This window comes from Crocodylus siamensis, chromosome 1 (genome assembly GCF_052110815.1).
Source record: "Crocodylus siamensis isolate JL-2025a chromosome 1, ASM5211081v1, whole genome shotgun sequence".
Lineage (NCBI taxonomy): Eukaryota > Metazoa > Chordata > Crocodylia > Crocodylidae > Crocodylus > Crocodylus siamensis.
Genome location: NC_143395.1, coordinates 383,143,019 through 383,164,731, shown reverse-complemented (window position 1 = coordinate 383,164,731; position 21,713 = coordinate 383,143,019). Strand labels below are relative to the sequence as shown.

Sequence of the window (21,713 nt, the reverse complement as noted above, 5' to 3'; positions counted from 1 at the left end):
GGGCTGCATTGGTAGGAGTGTTGCCAACAGCTTGAGGGGAGTGATTATTTCATAGATTCGTAGATTGTTAGGGGCTGGAAGGGACCTTGCAGATCACTGGGTCCAGCCCCCCCACTCTAGGCAGGAAGACAACTGAGGTTAGGTGACCAGTGAGGTGTCTGTCTTGTCTCTTCCTGAAAACCTCCAGGGTAGGTGACTACACCACAGCTGGAGGGAGTTTATTCCACAGTCTAAACACCCCAACTGTGAAAAAGTTTTTCTTGGTATTAAGCCTGAAGTAGCCTTCCAGGAGTTTGCATCCATTGGTCCTGCACTTCCCCAGGGGTGCCCTAGTGAACAGCTGTTCACCAAGCTCCTGACGTACTCCTCTGATATAGCGGTAAGCCGCTATCAAGGCCTCTCTCAACCTTCTCTTCCTTAGGCTAAAGAGGCCCAGGTCCCTCAGCCTTTCCTCATATGGTTTGCCTTGCAAGTCCCTGATCATACGGGTGGCTCTTTTCTGGACTCTCTCAAGTTTTTCCACATCCTTATTGAAGTGCAGCACCTAGAACTGGATGCAGTACTCCAACTGTGGTCTCACCAGTGGTGAGTACAGTGGGAGTATCACTTCCTTAGTTTTACATGAGATGCATCGGTTGATGCATGCCAATGTGCTGTTTGCCCAGAATGGGCAGGGCCTCGCACTGACAGCCCATATTCATGTGATAGTCAATCATTACCCCTAGGTCCCTTTTGGCTGTGGTGCAAGTCAAGCTGTCACCATGGAGCCCATATGTATGTTAAGGGTTGTTTGCCCCAGATGGAGCACCGTACATTTGGAAGTGTTAAACTTCATCAGATTCCAGTCCACCCAACTCTTGAGCCTGTCCAGCAGCCTATCTTCTGGCATGACCACACTGCCCCATAACTTGGTGTTGTTCGCAAACTTGGCCAGAGAGCTTTTCACTCCCCCATCCAAATCATTGATAACAATGTTGAAAAGCACTGGTCCAAGCACAGACCCCTGAGGAACAACACTGGCCACTTTGTGCCAGGACGACACAGATCCGTTCCTGAGAACTCTCTGGGTCCTATCCTGTAGCCAGTTTCCCACCCACTGAACTGTCGAGCAGCTGTGCCCATACTCTTCCAGTTTTCCGACAAGGATATTGTGAGATCAAAAGCCTTTTTGAAGTCTAGGTATACAGGTGCCATGTCTCCCATGTCCCATGTGGCAAGAGATCTGGTGGTAGGAGATGAAATTGGTAAGACAAGACCTATCCATGACAAAGCCATGCTGGCTGTCGTTCAGAATCTTACTTTCTGCAAGCATGTCACACACAGATTCTTTAATGAGCTTTTCCAGGATTTTTCCTGGGATGGACATTAGGCTGATTTGGTCTACAGTTGCCCGGGTCCTCCCTCTTCCCTTTCTTGAAGATGGGCACAATGTTGGACCTCTACCAATCCTCAGGGATTTCCCCTGTGTACCACGAATTCTGAAAGAGTTTTGCCGGGGTTCCGCAATAACCTCAGCCAGCTCCTTCAGCACTCTTAGATGAAGTCTATCTGGTCCTGCTGACTTATAAATGTCTAGCTTTTCTAATTGGTATTGCAGCCACTCAGCATCCACAGTGGGGAGGCTGTCAGTCACAGCATTTCCCCCATGAGCCTTATCTCACTTGACTTTCCCCATGGTCCGGTGAAATACCGAAGCAAAGTGGGCATTCAGGAGTTCAGTTTTTTCATGAATGTCGGTTACTAGCTCCCCAAGGTGTTAAGCAGGGGTCCCACACCTCCATTTGCTTTCCTTCAACTGCCTACATATCTAAAAAAGGACTTCTTATCATCCTTGACTCCTGTAGCTAACGTAAACTCTGTTGCCACCTTGGATTTCCTGACCATTTCCCTACAAGTGCTGGCCACTGTTGTATAGTTCTCCTTGAGGAGCATCCCTAGTTTCTACTGTGCATACACCTCTTTTTTCTTTTTTAAGAGAACTGCAATGGTTGGGAGTGAGAGGCACCAGCAGGACTGGGGGGTGAGGGAGGGCAGGGGCTGAGGGTTGGAAGTGAGAGGTACAGGGGACCAGGTGGGTGACTGAGTTGGGTGTGCAGGAAGCACCAGGGGGCTGCGGGTCAGGAGTGAGGGGCACCAACAACAGATGGAGGGCAGGGTACTGCTGCTTGGGAGTGAGGGCCACTGGCAGGGCTGGGGTCTATGGGTCCAGAGTGAGGGGGAGCAGCAGGACTGGGGGGAGTGCGAGTCATCAGTGAGGGGCAATAGAATGGGCAGGAGCAGGGTCACTGTCCCCCTGCACCAACATATTTCTCCCCCATTTCCCCCATGACAGGCGTCTTCTTTTTTGGAACTGGAAATATGGTAACCCTACCTGAGTCTGAAAAGGTTGAGAACCCCCATGCTAAGCTATTACACAGAAACATTTACGAGCAACATTTTCCATTATTCCTGATTGGCCAGGGAAGTATGCCAGATCCCAGGAGAAAGTGACCAAGACCCAGTTATTCATACCTTCATCTCTTCTCAGCTGCACTATAGGAAAGCAATATGCGATGGGCCCTATACATGAAAGCTCAACTAGTACAGAACACTGCTGCATGTTTCCTCATCAACAAAAGCTACCACAAGCAAATCAAAGCAGTTTAGTCCACACTGCCTTCACAAAGAAATCTCAGTCAAATTCACTGTCTCTGTTCTTTTCTTCAGGATGCTCCAAGGCCCAGACCCAGGACATATAAAAGACTTTCTGAAGTTCTGGGATGCCCACAGCTTCACTCCTCTGGTATAACAGAACTTCCTACAACAAAGGTCAAGCACTTGGGAGACAAAGCTGTCTCAGGGGATAGTCTGAGATCATAGAATGAACTCCTTGAAGAGGTAAGGATCCTCACAAACTTCACTACCTTCCACTTGAAATGTTTCTTGCCCTTCTTTGACCTCATCTTCTCTCACATAAGCAAATGTTTTTTCCTTCTTTTCTAATATAAACCTTGCCATATAACAAATCCACTCAATCCCCCAAGGAAATACAAAACCCTACTAAAACAAAATATACCACTGCACTCACCTCTCCCTCCCCCCAACTCTCACAGGGAGAGGATGAAAGAACAAGCAACACAAGATGGATGGTAGTTTCTTTGCCTTGCACTCTACTGAAAGACTCAGGGTATTTATACATGTGCTCCTGAAGTGTGTGTGTGTGTGTTTGTGTGTCTGTGGGGGGTGCTTTAAATTAAAGCAGCTCTCAGAGCCATGATCATTAAAGTGCCCAGAGTGTCTTGTGCATCAGTCTCCCTGTGCTTAAAAGTGGCAACAGGGGTGCTTTAACTAGCTTTAGTTAAAGCGCCCCCCCCCCCCACCATTTTTCACTGCAGGGATACTGATACATGAGATGCTGGAGCCCACTGGAGCATGGTAATTACCATGCTCTAGCAGACTCAGTTAATGGAGTCTGCTCTAACATGCTATAATTACAATGTGTTGGAGCAGCCTTGCTTCCTGTGTGTAGGTGCCCTCAGATAGTATGGTGATGTACCCTACATAAAGACCTATACAAAACAGCAGTAGTGTAAGGTGGGGTCAGTGATCAGGGCAGAAGCTTGGACACCCACTTAAGAGGGGACCCTAGACAATATCTGCCATGACTGCTAGTCCTGATGCCAGGGTTATTACACCTCTGCAGAACGGAACAGAGACTGACTTCAGTGTCCAGGGACTTCAAACAGACTTAACCATAACTCCAAAGTCAAAGTTGTTCAGTACTGTTGAGAAGTTCTGTATACTGAATCTAAATTCCCCTAAACAATCTCCTGCCACCCCTGTCAAGAGCATCAAATCCGCTTCTGCCATGTGCAAACAAGAGTACTAAAAAGACAGCTTGTCAGTGGGAGGACACTGTATCTATGGTTTTATATTAGGCAATGCACGATGAAACTTTCCTGTAACTAAGAAAGCATTGATACAGAGTTCTTATCTTATTATTTTCTTCCCACTCTGCTTCAGGGCTTTGATTTAAGGAGCTTTTATTCACAATTGTTTTGGCTATTATAACTAGCTTGCTACAGTGACAGAGGCATAAATCAGTATTACTTTGATTTCACTTTTTCACAAATTGCAGAAATTCTTGCTTTCATAATCTGTAACTGCAATACTGATGTTTAAAAACCTCAAAATCATTCTAAAGTTGAAGTAAGGTGAAAGAAACTAACATAAGGTAGCTGTTTTGGTTAACTAATGTCATATTTATGCTATTCCCAAAGATGAAATGGAATGCATAACTTAAAAAAAAAAAAACACTTTATGATACTTAGGGATTTGATTTTCCATCTGACCTCATAATGGATTCATATTAAATTCTGCCAGTAGTTCTCCTGGAATCAATAGTTCTGCTCATTCAGTGAGATACTTCTTAATTAGTAAGGGTGGCAGAATCAGGTAATCTAGGTTAGTATCTTAAGTCATCAGTGTACTGAAGTGAAAGCTAAAACCCACTTCCACATCCTTTTTTATTTTTAAGTGTTTTTAGATTATTCTATCCTTAAAAAAAGTCTCCAAAGTTTTAACAAATTAGCACAAGATTAAGAGAGAGAGACAGATAATCTCAGTAATGAAGTCAGTAATTCATAGCCTGTGATTCAAGGAGCACAAGTGTTGATCTAAGGAAGACTGGCTCCTATAACACATCAGCAACTGTTTTCTGAGGATTTCAGAATAACGTGTTTAAATACCATCAGATCTAAGATATCACATTTGTGTTTGACTTGGAACTCTATGAATCTACACCAAATATACTCAAAAATTGTTTTATTAATATGCTAAATTTTCAACTTTACATGCTTTTCCTCCTCAGTCCCTCTTCAAGTCTACTTACTCCATGTGTACAGTTTGTGGCAGGTACACTTTTCATTACTGAAGTGAAGGGGTCTGAAGTGAAGAATGCACTTTAGCTTCTTATACCCCTGATAATGAAACATGAGTAACTGCTCAGAAGATGCTCTCAAGTACGTGAAAGAAGACAGATGGCATCGACCAATCTTTTTCTAACATCTCCTGCCAAACAATGATTCATGAGTAGGAGCTAATGTTGGATATTCCTTGCTATTAACTCAAGATAAGCTGGCAAAGAAATACTAACAGTAAGTAGATGGGAGAAAAAGCATAGGGGCCAAATGAAAGGGACAGATAAAACAGACTGCTTGAAAAAATGCATTTAACAGTTATTTCTAAGGATTTGTACTTCATGTAAACATAAACCTGGACCAATATAATGGACTATATTTATTTTTGGTAGAAACAAGTGTAAATCTCATACAAATCTCTAGAATAAGTTCTTCAGTGACACTCCCCTTGTCTACGTGGCAAGTTAAACAGACTCCCTGAATGTGTGAATTGTAATGGGAGCACATTAAACCTGTGTGGACACTCATTCAGAATTAAAGTGGCCTTAGTTCTGGGGTGTCAAGCTTATCCTGCGCCCTGGGCCAGATCTGGAACATAGATCTCCCAGGCCAGATTTGTGGTCAGTGGCAGCCATAGGTCTGGCAATGGTCTGGCAACCCCCATGGGCAGCAGTGGGGGTCCAGGAACCACAGGGGAAGCAAGGGCTGTATCTGTGCATCCCTCACTCCCCTCCCCTGCCACCAATGACCATGTTCATCAGGTCTCAGGGCCCTGAATTCCATGGCAGGCTGAATGTCCTAGTCCACTGCCAAGTAGCCCAAAGACCTGGAAGAAATGGTTCTGCAGGCCATATCTGGCCTGCTGGCCACACATTTGACACCCATGCTTTCGTTCAAGTATAAATTAATGCACTTTAGATATGATTAGACCAGGGTTCAGCATGTTTTTCAGCAGAGTACCAAAAAACCCCACAAGCTCAACTTGTAAGATGTTGGTGTGCCAAAGGTGGATAGCTGGGGAGCTGCGAGGGCCTGATCCTTGGTGTGACAGCACAGCCTTGACCCCTTCCCAGCCATCCACCCTAAGCATGCCACTAACAACGAGCCAAGCCAGAGCTCAACAGCCCATGGTGCAGCTGCTTGCAGCCTCCCTGCTGCCTGCTGTGAGCAGCCAGAACTCTGTGGTCAGAGGCAGGGGCATGCTCAGAGCCTGGGCTGGCTGCGATGTGCTGAGCAAATTAGCTTCACATGCCACACTCTGGAACATGTGCCAGGGTTGCTGACCCCTGGATTACATAAACCCAAAGATGTTAGTGTGAACTGTATCTGTATGGTGGTTAGAATAGGACTACAAATGATACAACAGGGTAACATGTATCAGTTAAGCATGCAGTGGATCTGCAAAACAAATGTGTTGAGGTAGCAGGAAAGTACCTAACAAAAAGATGCAAAGTAGAACAATTTTATCAGAATTACTTGAACTATTTGCTTCTATATTTTACACCACAATCTAAGGCACTGATTAAGCTGGCTGGAAAAGATCTACAAAACTTACCATTAAATGTTCTCATCTGCTGCCTTCGTCCAACTCGATCCAGGCCAATAGGGGTGCTTTGTGAAAAGGTGAAGGGCCGGAACCTGGCTGAAACAGCTTTATATGGGGGAACCTGGTGTGCTGGTACAGGTGGCCGTGTTACTGGCTACAGAGAGAAAAGCAAATCTATTATTATTACTAAAATTATCAGTAAGCCAAACCTAGGTAGAAATTATAAAATAAGATTTACTTACGCTCTCAAGCTAATGCTAGAGGAAATAAGAACCCCTTGTTCAAGCAACTGTTACAGTGACTGAACAGCACATTCCATACAAAGTGTCATAGTTAATATATAATAGCGCTACGGTTCTCTGCAATGTTAAACATGCTATAATGTTCAGCTATAGTTACTGATGATGCTCTATATTCCTCTGCTTTATAGTCTTCATCTCACAATAGTCCATATATAAACAACCTGGTAGCTAATTTATTTCAGAATTGCTTACTGCAGTATCAACCAACTGTAAATTTGCAACAGAATAGAAACACTGAAGTGAAAGGTCTGAAATTACACCACTGGGAGGGATGGTAATTTCCCAGGATCTTTTTCCCCCAAATAAGTTCATTTTACTTAGCAACAGTACATTTATTTTATAAAGTAAGTCAAACAAACCTTAACCCTGTTTTTTTCCTTAAACTCCATAAAATGGAGCAATACCATTTATGGCCCACTAAAAATTGAGTCCCATATTTAATTCCATTTCTTTTACTTAAAGCACTCAATATTTTTAATGCATTATTATTATATGTATGAGCATTACATTGTCTTTTGCAAATTTGCTCTGATTTATCACTGTTTACAAACTTGTTCTCTCTTAAACAGGCTTAAGAGACTTCACTAAGCATTCATTCCAAATTGAACTGTAAATCCCTATCACATGCATTTTAGAGGAAATCTTTAGATTTCTTCTTAGTTCATTTCAGGCACTTAAATTAGCTAAACTGAAATACCATGTCCTTTCTATCAACTATTTGTTGACCCTCTGGTACGAAACACGTGATTTACTATTCCTTGAAAGCTTTTTTCCCCCTACACTAAGCTGTCAGATTAAACAAAACAAAACAAAAGAAAGAAAGACAAGAGAGAGTTAACAGAACACTTCTGTATTCCATTAGAAGTTCAAAGTGTTCAGGAAAAAAATTCAGCTATGTTAAGGCTAGGCCTTATAAATTCTTAATCATATTAAATAAAACTTTTATAATAGTTCCAATATTTGTGTTCCTGATTCGGTCCCTTTTCATATCTTTTAACTGCTAATTAAGCTATTAAATACTTGACTGAAATACCAGTAATCTCTTCACATATTTTAATACAGCCTAATTATAACCTAATTCTCTCAAATTTATTTTACTCTTCAATGCATCAGTAACTCAGAACCCCAGTAACTAAATCAACTCCACAAGGACCAGTCAACGGTAGTGATGTCCATTTAAATTTTTTTAACTCCAGGATTCCAGCAATGCATTCATTTTAACCTACCCTTGCAGCAGCAAAGCCACAATTAAAAAAAGTCAGGTCTAAACAGCTGATTTGTTTTGTGCCCCTTTATTAACTAAATGGCATGTGCAAAACTTTGAAAGGACAGTGTGATTTGTTTCCAGTGATAAACATAGATGCTTCATCTTTACTGCAGCAATGATCAAATTTAAAAATAATGGCAACCCAATACTTAAACTCCCTGAGGTTGCAAGTATAAAAATATATGCAACATCTTTCAAGGTAGATTGACTTTCAGACCTAACAATCTTAGGAAGAGATCCTTTGCAAAAGAAACTATGATTTGAGTTTAATGACAATGCAGACTTGATGAAAGAGTAAATTGGATGCTTATCTTGCTGGGATCCTATGACCCCAGCTGACTTCCTGCCCTTTGGGCAGGGGGCTGGACTCGATGATCTCCCGAGGTCCCTTCCAGCCCTAATGTCTATGAAAAAATCTAGAGCCAACAAGAAAAAAGTTAACTAGCTTATAAACTAAACAATATATATCATTTGTTAGGGACAATGGGAATTTTTCTTTATATTACAAAGCTAAAGCATTACTGCCTAATCCTTTGTGAAAACTAATTTTTTTGTTCAACCACTTCCATTCAGTCAGGATGGTAGATAAGGGAGAGGTGGATGCCTTCAATTTTCCAAAGGTATGGCCTTTCCAATTGCCCAACAGTATCAATTCAGCCTGTATTCAGTACCTGTCAACTAGAGACTGAGACTACCAATTCCATTATTAAAGGCTACACAGCATTGCTATCTGACTGTATCCACTTCAGTTATCTGCTGAAACACAAGCAATATTAGGCATGGAGGGACTTCTTTTCCTATTACCAAACCCATCAGCCACCCTGTTCTGCTCTGTTTTAATATATTTTAAAATTGATTATACATGTAATTATACTTACTGTATCTACACCAATCAATTTACATCCACATTTTAATAGGCCCCATTTTAAATTATATACTTAAATTGTATACTTTATTGTACAATATATAAATGGTAATATATACCAGTCACATGAAACATACATAATTGAGCATATTAAACTAGAAATATCAACATTCCAAAAAAAGGGAGGTTTAGTTAAAAGGCAAGCAAGATTACCCCAAAATCTAGATCGGTTAGTTTCATTTCTTTTTTTTAGTTTAACAGAAAATTAGAGGCAATAAAAGTAGAATTTAAATTATCTGATACCAGTGTGAGTAAAAAGAAGGAAGGAAAGGAAGTGCCCAGTCTATTGTCTAGCTGGAGACAGATGCAAGGCTCTTTAGAAGTGGAAGGCTCTTTAGAAGTTGGCAGAGAACACATCTTATATCTTACTTGTGTCAGCAGACCTTCTATTTCTTCTGTTTGGCTGCTCCCATAGAAACTGACCCCACCTATTACAGAGATGGGTCTTCTTTTGCTTCCTCTTTGGTAGCCTACTGTACTGCTTTGGACTGCAGATTCAACAGAAGCCAATCCAGACAGCCGTTCACCATCAACACAGTCCATTTTCTGAGACTCCATAGCAACGGAATCTTCTGGTATTGAGAAACTCCTGATGGCCAATTGCCCATAGTCTGAGAGAGGCCTTGGCCGAGTCCTTTTTCCAGAGCCCCATCTCCTAGGCGTGACCTTTTGTGACTCAGTCTTTTCTTCATCCTGGGATGGTGACCTCTTCCAGGGGTCATCAGAAGCAACCTTTTTAAATGTGAACAAGTCAAATAAGCTAGAGCAGTTCCCGATGCATAGTAATTTATGTATATTTTATGTGGCAGACAGATTAAACTTTGCTGTAAATGTAATACAACATCAATAAAGAGCAATATAATACAATAAAGGAATCTAATAGTTCAGATATAAGTGATTGCAAAAGAGAGATATTACATGCTACGCAATTGTTAATGATGACCCAAAATCCTAAGCACATACTAGGTAAATGAGCATTGCTAATTAAATGACTATGATTGGATTGTTATCTTTCTAGTGGCCATAGCCCCTGGAAAATAATTAACTGAAGAGTAGCTGGGAAAAACATGTCCGCACTATTAAAAAACCTTGTGTTTATACGAGTATAATACACAATAATATCCTTTTTTTAAAAAGAAAAAGAACCTTTATTTTGCAACAGTGCAGAGTTTTGATTCAGCATCCCCTAGGTAAAAACATGAATCCTAGCATAGGATATGTGAACTTTGACCAGGTAACCTGATGTATATTTAGTCAATATGTTGAGATGAAGTTACTGTTACAAAATGTAATTGCTAAGATTAAGTCACTAAAAACGACATCTCACAATATAGCTCGTGATCTTTTCCTCCGAGTTCTATGAATGCACACCTGCAGGAACTGAACAGAAAACAGATGTGGGGGGGAAGCTCTGGTCACTATAAGGTGCTTGCTTACAATAGCCACAGGTATCCTGCGTGCAACAATTTAGCACAGGGAAGGATCTGCACCACTGGGATAATGAGCAGCTTGTTGCACTGCGGAAGAATTGTAAGAGAAGCTACTCTGCTTTTCTCCTGAGCCTAAACGGAGACAACTTTGCTATATAAAAACTATTGTAGCCATTTCTTAGCATTTATATCCACTCTATGACTTTCCTCACTCCACCCAAAGACAAACATAAGGGGCATACAAGAGGCAGAGTTAAGAGAGCCAATCGCCGCACTGCATGTCAAGCACCAAGCTTCCAAGGGGAAGCCTGGTAGGTGCACAAAAATTTGTCAGCTCTAGAGATATACATCACAACGTCCTGAGAATCCTTCCCTTGGCCCTTCTGTCATACCAGGGAACCATGCAGCAGAACAGCATCATCTCCGATTAAGCAGAAACTGGCAGTTTTATTTTTCATTCCACAGATTACTACAAAGAGAATAATTTAGCCTGCCCTTTATGGGGTTTACTAAGACTGCTTACCCAAAGATGTTTACGTTTCACTATACAGGCAGAGAAATTTTACTCCCTTGTTCTGTGGTAAATGCAGCACAGAAACTCCTTTAGCATGAGGTGCTAAAACCACAACAAATGGTATATAGCAAAAAGCCTTTAGAACAGGACTGCTCAACTTCCGGCCTGCAGAGCTCTGCACAGGTCAGGAAATTTGGCATCAAGGGGACAGTGACAGTACTGACACCCCTCCCTGCTGCCAAAATCTTAAATTCTGCAGGCTGGGCAGGAACTGGGCTACAACCCTCCACCAACATGGCCCGACTGGGGCGGGGCCATGCCTCCTACCCTCTGCACAGCTTGGTTGGGGTCAGCCTGCACTGCCTTCTCACCATGGGGCCAGACCATGCATCCTTTCCTGGGGCAGCTGGTTCAGGGGCTGCTCATGAACCGCTTCCCACCACCTCTCCTCCACGGGGCTGGGCAGTACCCCATTCCCTCTACCCAGCCAGGTTGGGGCCAGCCTGAAGAGGGATTGGGCACTGCCATTGTGGCCTTTTGTTCAAAAAGGGTTGAGCACCACTGCTTTAGAACACAAGAGAAAAATGCAAAAAGAAGTCTCTGGTCCACAAAGTCATTTGGACAAGTGCCTGGCTAGATTTCAAGCAACCAATTTTTCAAAGTTCCTGAAAGACAGGCTAAGAGCAAGAATGACAATTTTAGAGTCACTGCTGAACTTACAGGACCTGCTGCCATCACACATACAAGGCATGAAGAGACAAAATGCTAGATTTCCTCTCTCTCGGGAAACAAACTACCAGCACATTTTTTCATTAAAGCATGCATTACAATTCAGAAAATACAACTTGTTTGAATGAACAAATCTTTTATCCTGCTCATTTATCTTTACATCTTAATAATGGTGTAGTCAATAAAACAGGAAAGCCACCTAAGCTACGCTAGCTTTCTCTTTTAAACAGGACACCATGGGATTTCAAGCACTGTATATTCAAAACAAACATACAATTTTAGACCAACCTTCAAAAATATCCAAAGATGTCTACAGGAAAAAACTTCCCTGTCAGTCTTTTTAATCCATAACATCCACAACCAGACTAAGTGAAGCTCTGTGCTACTTTTTATTTTATTTTACTTTTTTAGAAGGCCACCACAGCTTAGCAGGTACATATTGCTGGTCTTCTTGAGTAGCTGCTTAAGGGAAGTTTCACTGTATACAATAATTTTAGCTACTAAAAAGAATTATTTCTTGAAGTCTAAATATTTAATCTGATTACTGTAATTAAAGTATGAAAAGCATCAATGTAGGCAGTAGCATCCTGCACTAAAATGTTCTACTTACAATGCAAAATTTATGATCGGAAACACAGCAGCTAGATAAATCATGAACTCTAATGCATTTCACCACCTTCTCTATAAAGAAAAAAATGTGACTTATCTCAAGCAAGTCTATAGATCCTAGATAATGGCAGGTTTCAGCTAGTTAAATAAATATTATTTGCACAGAGCCAACACTTTAGCTGGTACAAAGCAATGAAGCTTCACTGAAGTCAATGAAGCTATGTTATTTAACTTAAACTAAGGAACTGCCCCTTAAAAACTATTCCTCTTGTCAACAGCAGCCAATCACAGATAAAACAAAGTTCTTACCTCAGAATCTGACACACAGAATGGATCTCCACATACACACTGAGAGAGCAAGGAGTTGACTAGAGTCATTTTATACTTTAGTTTTACATAGCTTTTTCTCCCCTTTAAGCATTACACATATGGATAGACTCACAAGGCATCCAGTTCCGCAAGTGATCATTTCATGACCTTGTACTTTTAGACTAAAGAAAGAACACAGCATATGTCATCTCCTAATCTGCTATTCACAAGCATATCTCAAGTAATAACCTTTGCAAACAGACAGTCTGTTCACTGTCTGCAGCACTCCACCTAAAGTACATTAGCAGATCCAGTATTGTTTAACTTGTTTTGCAACACACAGTGTGCTAAAGTACTTCTATTTCTAGGCCTAGATATGTAATCTGCAACCTAGTCCTCAACACAACACGGAAGGCTGCCCTTGCAAGAGCAAAATCATAGAAGGCCAGACTGTTAACCCCTTACTCCCACTAGAGAGCAGTTACTTGCCCAAGCACTCCCCTTAGTGTCAGCAAAAACACTCATGCAATTGTTTAAGACTGGGAGTCCATAATCTAGATTAGGGCTGTCCAACTGGTGGTCTGGAGACCATATCAGGCCCACAAGGAGTTAGTTTGCAACCCCTTGGCTCCCATCTAGCTACCACTCCCTACGCTGGTCCACCTGCAGGTGCACCTACAGCTGGGGTCTCCAAGAACTCCTTACTCCTCCGGATTCTAGTTCAGGGGTGGGCAATTATTTTGGGCAGAGGGCCGCTTACTGAGTTTTGGCAAGCTGCATGACAGGCAGCCCAGGGCAGATAAATATCAGTTTTTTAAATTTTTTAGGGGCCCCATGGGCCAGATAGAATTACCTGGCAAGCCACATCCAGTCCCCAGGCCGCATTTTGCCCACCACTGTTCTAGTTCCTGCCCCTGCCTCAGGGGGTTGGGCAGGGTAGTGAGGCCCATCCTGCAGTGCCAGGTATGCCTGTGGCTGAGGAGCTAAGCTTGAAGCAGGGTGTTTGTGCATATGGTGCAGTGGGTCACCCCATGAATCATGCTGGTGCAGACCCACACAATGTGCTGCCTCCTGCAGTTTAGAAAATGGACAGCTCTGATCTAGACCACAGCCCAACGATCCTGCAAGCGCTAAAACCTGAGCAGGACTTTTTGACATCAATAGAACGGTATAGTGCCTTTGCAAGACTAAGACCACTTCTGATTTTAATTGCTAATAATGTTATATCAGTATTATGCAACAAGTTTCAAGCACCTTTTTCCTGTTTTGTATTAGCATAAGTGAGATCAGAATTAGATTTCCTACAATTATTATCCTGAGCAAACAGCACTAGCAGTGAGCATGCATTTTTGGCAGGATGAAAAATCACCCAAGTGCGGGGGAGGGTCCAGCATTAACCAATAAGCTCCCACTTTCATTTTTAAACTTTGGTAGAAAGAGGAATGTCCACACTCCTGGAAATTAAAGATCTTGCCATGTCTGACCGGGGAAGGCTGTGTCTACTCAGGATTTTCTGAGATTATCCCACTGCTGACCTAACACCAGTATAACTCCACTAGTGTGAGAAATAGTGGAAGAGGGCTCAAGACTTTTCAACTTGCACAGAGCTAATCTAGACTACATGATGATTAAAACAATGGCAATTGCTTTTATTCTAGTGATTCCAAATGATGAGCACCAGTAGCAGCTCCTAATTGCATCTGTAGGAAGGCCCTTGGTTCACATTGCTGTAGCTTCCCTTTCCCCTAAAATTCTCTTTAATAGTAAAACGAGTCTTGAAGACTAGAGAATCATAAAATCATAGAAAAGTAGGGCCTCCACAGGTTATCTAGTCCAGCGCCCTACCTGAAGCAGGATCATCCCTATACAAACCATCCTATATAAATCCACTGTCTAACCCAGGGGGGCTCAACCTCCAGCCTGAGGACTAAATGCAATCTGTGGAGCTCCCCATGAGTTGGCAAATTTGACCTGTAAAATTTGACTGGAATACCTAAGCAAGGACTTTCTGAATACCTGGCTGTACAGGGACACTCTGTCCTCTGGATTATGTAAGGCTCTCTCTTATCGTTATGATTTCTTACATTCCACTTGAAGTTAGACTACACTGTGTGTGCTCTTACTGTGTTTTACTGAGCTGTATCTTAGCCTAGGCAAAGGTTTTTGGTGGTTCTGTCATGTGCTTGAGGTTACAAGGTGCTGTGTTCTATACATGCTTGCTTCAGAGACAGGATTATTCTTGTTCAAGTTATTACGAATTCAGTGCCACTACCTTTTTCCTCATCCCACCTCCTCATTCTGGCAGCAGTTGCCCCCCACCCCCTGAGCAGGGAGGAAGCAGAAACCTGGCGGGTACTGCCCCCACCAGGTAGACCCAGGTTGGGGTCCCCACCCTCCAGCAGGCTAACCCGGGCTGATGTCTGCCCACGCTTCCTGCTCTTAAGCAGGGAACTTAATACTTGTGATATCTGGATAATTTACATCCATCCAGCCATCTTCAGACTTTTTAAATTTTCATCACAGCAACGTTCCTACAAATATCACCACGCAACATGATCATGAGCTTAATCACAGACAATCTTTCTTTTCCTAGGACTATGCAATATCTGATTGTTAACCTTTGGCCTACAGAGAGACTGACCTTCCTACACTGAGCCAAGTTACAGCAGCTTCAAGGTTAGAACCTGATTCTGATCTCTCTCGCCTTGGTTTCCCATTGGTTGAACTCTCCACGTTCAAGTGGAGTGATGACTGCGCTAAGTAACAAATATTATTCATGTATATCTGTGTAAGCAAAGGCCTCGTCAGCACTACAGCATTCAGCTGACAGAACTTTGAGAGCATTTCCACTCATAGCTCTTCTGCACCGACAGAAACCCCCTTCTTGCTAACAAGAGTTTCAGCCTTTCCCCCAAGTGAAAAAGCTCCTGTCCAGCAGCTAGCAGCAGGTGTACACACATCCCCAGGGCCTTCTACTGATTCTACTAGTCTCTTCAGCAGCTGGTGCTTCCCAGGGCATACTCGCTGCTTTCCTGGCACTGCTGCTACAGGGTCGCTGACAGAAGAGTATGGGTATGCAAATGGCCTGTAGGCTTGGCATTAGAAAGCACCTGCATCCAGACCTTGTGCCAACATACTCACATCACTGTAGATAAGGCCAATATCAGCAGTAGATGCTTAATCAGTCAAACCTTAGCTAAATGCTTATAGCTTGATAAAGACCAGGGTCTGCAGTGATTACTCACACAGAGCTATTAATTTTATATATACAGTCCCAGCTGTAATCTTCAGTGGAAGTTTTGCACAAGGTCTGTAAGAATAGGTCTAAGCCAGGGGTGTCAAATGCAAATCAGCTGATGAGACCACCAGGGCATTAATACCACTGCCCAGCATGGGGAGAGAGCAGCAGTACCATTAAGTCTTAGGAGGCTGATGGGGAATATGGCCTGGAAACTGATTTGAATTCCTGAAAACTCCACAGCTCAAAAGCTGTCTCTGCCTCACCTACTGGCCTTCCCAAAAGGGAGCACCTCCCCCTCCGTCAGGGCAAGAAGTCATTTGGGACATGTTGAGACCCATGGTCTGTGCTGTACCATAACACTAGGTCTACACTGTATGATTTGCAGTGACAGTGGCAGCACAGAGCTGCCCCTCTCCCCCCATGTGTGAAGGGTGACACTGGGTTCAGGCCAGGCCAGTGGGGTAGAGCTGAGCTACACAGTGGCTGTGGGGTGCACGGGGGAGGGGGGGAGGGGCCTAGCAGCCACTGCTGCAGCACTCACTGCTGGCTGCATTCTTCCTCTTCTCTCCTCCTCCTTCCTCTATTTAGTCTATGTGGTGCCCAGGTGAGGAGCCACAGGGGGCAGGGACTTTGATCAGCCACCAATCAGTGTCAGGTGGGTCCAGAAGCTTGCGGAAAGCCTAGCCCTATGTGGTGCAGTAGCAGCACTGGGGCTTGGCCCACATCTGTGGGCATCTGTCTGCAGCACCATTCGGCTGGATAAATACAATATTGGGAGCAGGGGCAGGTCCCAGAGTCGCTGCTATCTTGAGAGGCAGTGGAGAAAGATCTGCGACCACTTGGGTCTCAGCGGGCTCCCCACATTCTTAGAGGCCACGGGAAATTGTGTCGGGGGCAGGAGGCAACTTGACCCACACAGGAGCCTGTGGGGGGTATACCTTCCTGCAGGGTTCTCTCAGTTGGTGGCTCTAGGCTCCTTCCCCACTAAAGGGTGGGGGGAGAAATACCCCTTTTAGCTTTTCATGCTGCATTCCAGCCTTTCCAGGTTCTTGCCTCTAATTGAGTCCGGGTCTCCCTCCTCATAACCTATTCCATACAGATTATGTCTTGAATTTGATGGTTCCCTGGTTATTGGAGTTATTGAGCAAAAGCATAATATTGTCAGTGTAACATTGACTTGCACACAACGTTTTTACTGGCATAGCAATGTCAATCACATCACATCTCACCACATCTCTTGACAGAGAAATTATGTTGGCAAAAGTTTGAAGCATAGGCCTGGTTTAAAACAGCTCTTTACCGCTGTTGGCTTTTGGGTGGCTGTTCTACACTTTAAGTTTTACTGGCATAACTGTGCAGTATGATATTTTTGCTGGTGAAGTTAGGCCAGTAAATTCCCTAACAAACAAAGCAAAGTAAAGGTGCTTTTTCTTTGTATATCTAATATCAACTTCTCAATAGGGGTGCACCGACAGATTTTTAGGGCCAATACTGATAGCCAATTTCTGATACACAGCTGGGCAGTTTGAAAAGTTGCATGCAACTGGTAAGTCTGTTGTGGTGAAAGGGGAGGGAGAAGGAAAGGGGGCATGGGTGAGGCAGATCAAGGCCTCTGCGGTGGGATGGAGTGGGGCTGGGGCAGGTGCTGCCTGGGCAGGGTGTGGGACAGAGCCACAGCTCATCTGGATGGTTCCTGCCACTGCGCGCACCCCAGGAGGGCATGGGAGAGGGATTGGGGGGGGGCTGCAGCCACCCCAAAATTTGCCATAGCCCCCACCAACCCCTCTTCCCAGTGCCACCACTGTCTGCCCAAGTGCAGCCCAGCCAAGCCCCTGCCAAGAAGAGCGCAGCACAGCCCCGACCCCAGCCTACAATGACAACCACCCTGTCCCACGCAGATCCAAGGCACGCCTCCCCCCCGACACCCAGGGTGTATGCAGTGGTGGGGGCCTCCCTCCCTCCCTCCCACACCCCCGGACTAGCTGCAGCTCTGTCCTGTGCCCTGCCTCAGCCCCAATCCCTCCCACACCACAGGGGCCTTGATCTGCACCCCTACACCCCATCCCTCCCCCACCCCATCCACCACAACAGACTTAGCAGCTGGACACAGCTGCCAGGCTGTGCTCTTAACCATGGACATGCTGCGCTGCAGCTATGCATGTGCACGGGCCACTTTATCGGCCAAATTATCAGCCACACCAGGCCAATTTCCGATACAGAAAATTTTCTTTCCGTCAGTGCTGATCCGATATCGGACCGATATATTTGTGTACTTCTATTTCTCAACTAGTTGAGGGACTTTTATATAACTTTTTCAAAGGCAGGGTATCCTTGGCTTATAAGTATACTGATTAGCCAGATCTATTTAGGTTCTTATTTTAGGTAAACTGTTCTCCTTATAAAGTCATCCAACTGGTCCTATCATAGTGCAGACTGATCCATCTGAATTTCAAGGTATATCCTTGGGAATCCACTATGAATTTACCAATAGATCCCTTTGATCTCCAGGTTACTGCCTAGTTATTTCTCACTACAGAACACAGTTAGTTGTCCTCAGTATTATTTTTCTGGCTGTACAAGGAAATGATACAGCTTCCTATTTCAGTATCTTCAAATATTCATATCTATACTCACTCCTCCTGCTTTGGGTCACATTGCTTACGATAGCACTTACTGGTCTCTTGAAGCTGTTTCAAATTCTCTCTCTTTTTCATGTCCAATTTCCCCTGAATTTGCTTCCCAGGAACACTTAAACTTTTTTGCAACTTGTAAAATGTTATTATCCAAACTCTGCAGGAAGACAAGTCTGAATGCTAATCTAATAGTACTATTAATGGTCAAAAGAAATTTTACCTTTTTGTCTTTGACTTTTTACTAGCTGTCAAACAAGGGAAACTACCTTTACTGTTACTTTTAAGGTTATATGAAACAAAGAATTAACAGAAAGTACAGACACCAGACAGCAATGAAACAATAACCTTGCTTTTTCTGCTCAACATTTTTTTATAACATGCGATGCGGAGAACAAATGTTTATTATCTTATTTCTAGGAAGACACATTTTAAGACATTCAACAAATAATTTAGTACCAGTGATATAAACTTGTTTAATTGTCCTAAGATTGTGAATGCCATGTTTTCCAAATGGTTCACTAAAATATACATGTAAATGAGTACTCATGGCTTGCATTACCTGTTTGTGCATGCAAATTCACTTTGGTTGCATAGGTTTTGAAGATTTTTTTTTATCTCTACCATGCTCCTTGAAATTTTTGTGGAAAAATAAGTTCAAGAAAAATAAATATCTTCTAAGGCCTAATCATTTTCAAACTTTTTAAAAATTACAGGATAGACAAGGAAATTATCCTAGTATTTTAATTGAAAAGATCATTTAAAAATAAAAATCACTCAATTTTTGTAACTTCAAGGAAGCAAGTGATAAAAATCCAATGCCCAGAGAAGAAGTGAATGTACTATATCTGTCTATAAACTACCTTTAAAAAATAGTATTAAATTGAAGATAATTCTGGGTAAAATTTACAACAAAAAAGATTCGAGTAGGTTGGGAAGTTTCAGAACATTTAATCACCACATTTTCATTGAAAAACCATAATATCCTTGGGCAGGTCTACACATGTGCTTTAATACTCATTAGCCTATTTTAATGTGCATTAAAACATCACTGAAAAAACATGATATTTAGTTTATGCCCATTAGAATAGGCTAATGCACATTAAGCATCACTTAAAAACTGTGGGTGCCTATACATGAGCATGGCATCTGCTCCAACATGCTATAATTACAGCACATTGGAGCGGACTTCGTTGCTGGAGCATGGTGGTTACTGCACTCCAACAGCCACCCACATTTCCTGTATCAGTGTCCCCATGCTTCACAATGGCGGTGAGGACGCTTGAATTAAAGCTTGCTGAGTGAACATTTTGAAGCACAAGGATGCTGATACACAAGATTCTGCAGCACTTTAATTAGAGCAGCTCTTGGAGTGTACAAGTGCTCCGTGCTCTTTAGTTAATGTACATTAAAACAAGTAAACGTACATTTTCTTAGTACCTCACAATGGAGGCACTAGATTTAATGTGCATTAACTAAAGCATCTTAAAGCACATGTGGACACACCCCTTGTGTGCATATAAAGTCTCAAAGCAAAAACCCTAGTACAAACTTGTGGAACCAGACCAACAATATTTGTGGTACTTTATGTAGATACCTGTGAGTTTTGATAATATAAATATATATTTTAGCTTGCCTTTGCACTCTGTACAAACGTACAAAACTCTCATTCTTTTAGCATTGATGACAACAAATCTATTGTCATAACTGCTGATTGTGTACTAAATGTTCCTTTAGAGTTTAAGACCTGACAAATAGTAAGAGGTCAATAATATCAGAATAGGTTTTACAAACCATGTGCAGCACAATGAGCAGGTGGCCATGACTTAGTGGTCATAAATAATTTTATCACGTACATTTAACAGAGTAAAAGTTCAGGCAATATACCTCCACCCAGTAAAATAAAAAGTTAACCTTTGCTTTTTTTTCGTGTTGCCAAACAGCATCAGGGAACTTTAGCTGAAGTTCACACACTTCATCCCTACCTCCTAGTCACAGAGGTTGCATCATCTTTGATGGACCTGATCAGTGTTTCACTTACAAAGCAGTATAGAGTCCCATCACAATCAGACTGACTACTGGACAGGTTTCCAATGGCAAAGAACACAAATTTGGTGCATTTGTTCCAAATTTCAGGATCAGTAGCCAGTCGTACTTTAGTCCTGAAATTATATTAGTGCCCAATGACTCACTGTTGACCCAGAAAACAGGCAATTTCCAACTGTTGTATTGTACTATTAATATAGCATCTGTTACCACACTGCTGTTTTTTACTTTAGAAAGAAACAAATAATATTGTGTTTGCAGCTTCTACCACAACTTAATCACCAGCCTTAAATGTTTCCATTTCACATAAAGGACAAATTTCTACTTTCCTCATGGTCAAATACAGGTCCCACGGGCTGCCTCCTCCTCTTTTCATTCATTAATGAGATCCAAGATAAGGAAGTCCTTTGAAGGTGCTTAAATTATTTCATTCTTTGCCTCTGTTTACAGTAGCAATGCTTTACTAGGACAGGAATACCAGTACATTATATAAACAAACCACTCCTGTGGATGAAGGCTATATAAAAATCATAGTTTTGTATCAATATTGTAATGATGCTTCTCTGTAAAATAAGCTACTCTGGTAAAATTGCAACTTGATCAGTAAAACTAACACTACAAGTTTCTGCCAGCACAGCTGTGTCAGCTAGTTATCACACCTTTGAGCAACTTTGCTATCCTAGTAGCTATAACATAAACCTGACTCTTGCTAGGAAATGCAGTCTTCAGTAAATCATAAATCACTGATTTAATCAATATGGATTTCCATTATAGGGAGAGGGAGGCATTTCCAAAAGGCTACTTAACTTAGTAAAGAAGGATCACTTTCTGGCCTCAGTGTCTGTCCACATAAAAAATAATCTGTACTGATTTAATTTCATGGTTACACCTAAGAAACCTCTATATAGAAAACATAGCTGTATAAATACAGCTGTGAACAGAATCTGGTTTCTACTGTAGCTTCAACACATTTGCTTGGTGTACACTGCCATGGGAGAGCATGTTTACCCTGATCAATATGTATAATAGTACTCTCCATCTGAAGATTTCAAAGGGCTGTATAAACATTACCAATATTTCCATTTCGCATGAAATAATGCTAACGAAAAGCAGTTAAATGATATGGCTGAGATCACACACGAAGTATGTTGCAAAGTTAGAAATAAAACAAAGACCATCTGACTCTCAGATCTGTGCTTTGTGGCCTTGAGGATTTTCTTCCTCTTCTCTTCAACAACCAATTCACAGTATTCCTCAACTGATGGCC

At 42.4% G+C, this 21,713-nt stretch overlaps 1 protein-coding gene across 3 annotated transcripts in view; it reads right to left on the bottom strand.

The window, feature by feature from the left end:
- Window positions 1-21,713, bottom strand: part of SPATA13 (spermatogenesis associated 13) — a 130,457-nt gene that overhangs the window by 31,172 nt on the left and 77,572 nt on the right. For 2 of the 3 annotated variants that reach the window (XM_090028734.1, XM_090028744.1), the window contains exons 3-4: window positions 9,308-9,670; window positions 6,454-6,598 (exon numbers count right to left, since the gene is read on the bottom strand). In XM_090028734.1, the coding sequence (XP_089884860.1) occupies window positions 6,454-6,598; window positions 9,308-9,670 (508 nt within the window). The remainder of the gene's footprint in view (window positions 1-6,453; window positions 6,599-9,307; window positions 9,671-21,713) is intronic. The other variant, XM_090028752.1, reaches the window with a different exon arrangement.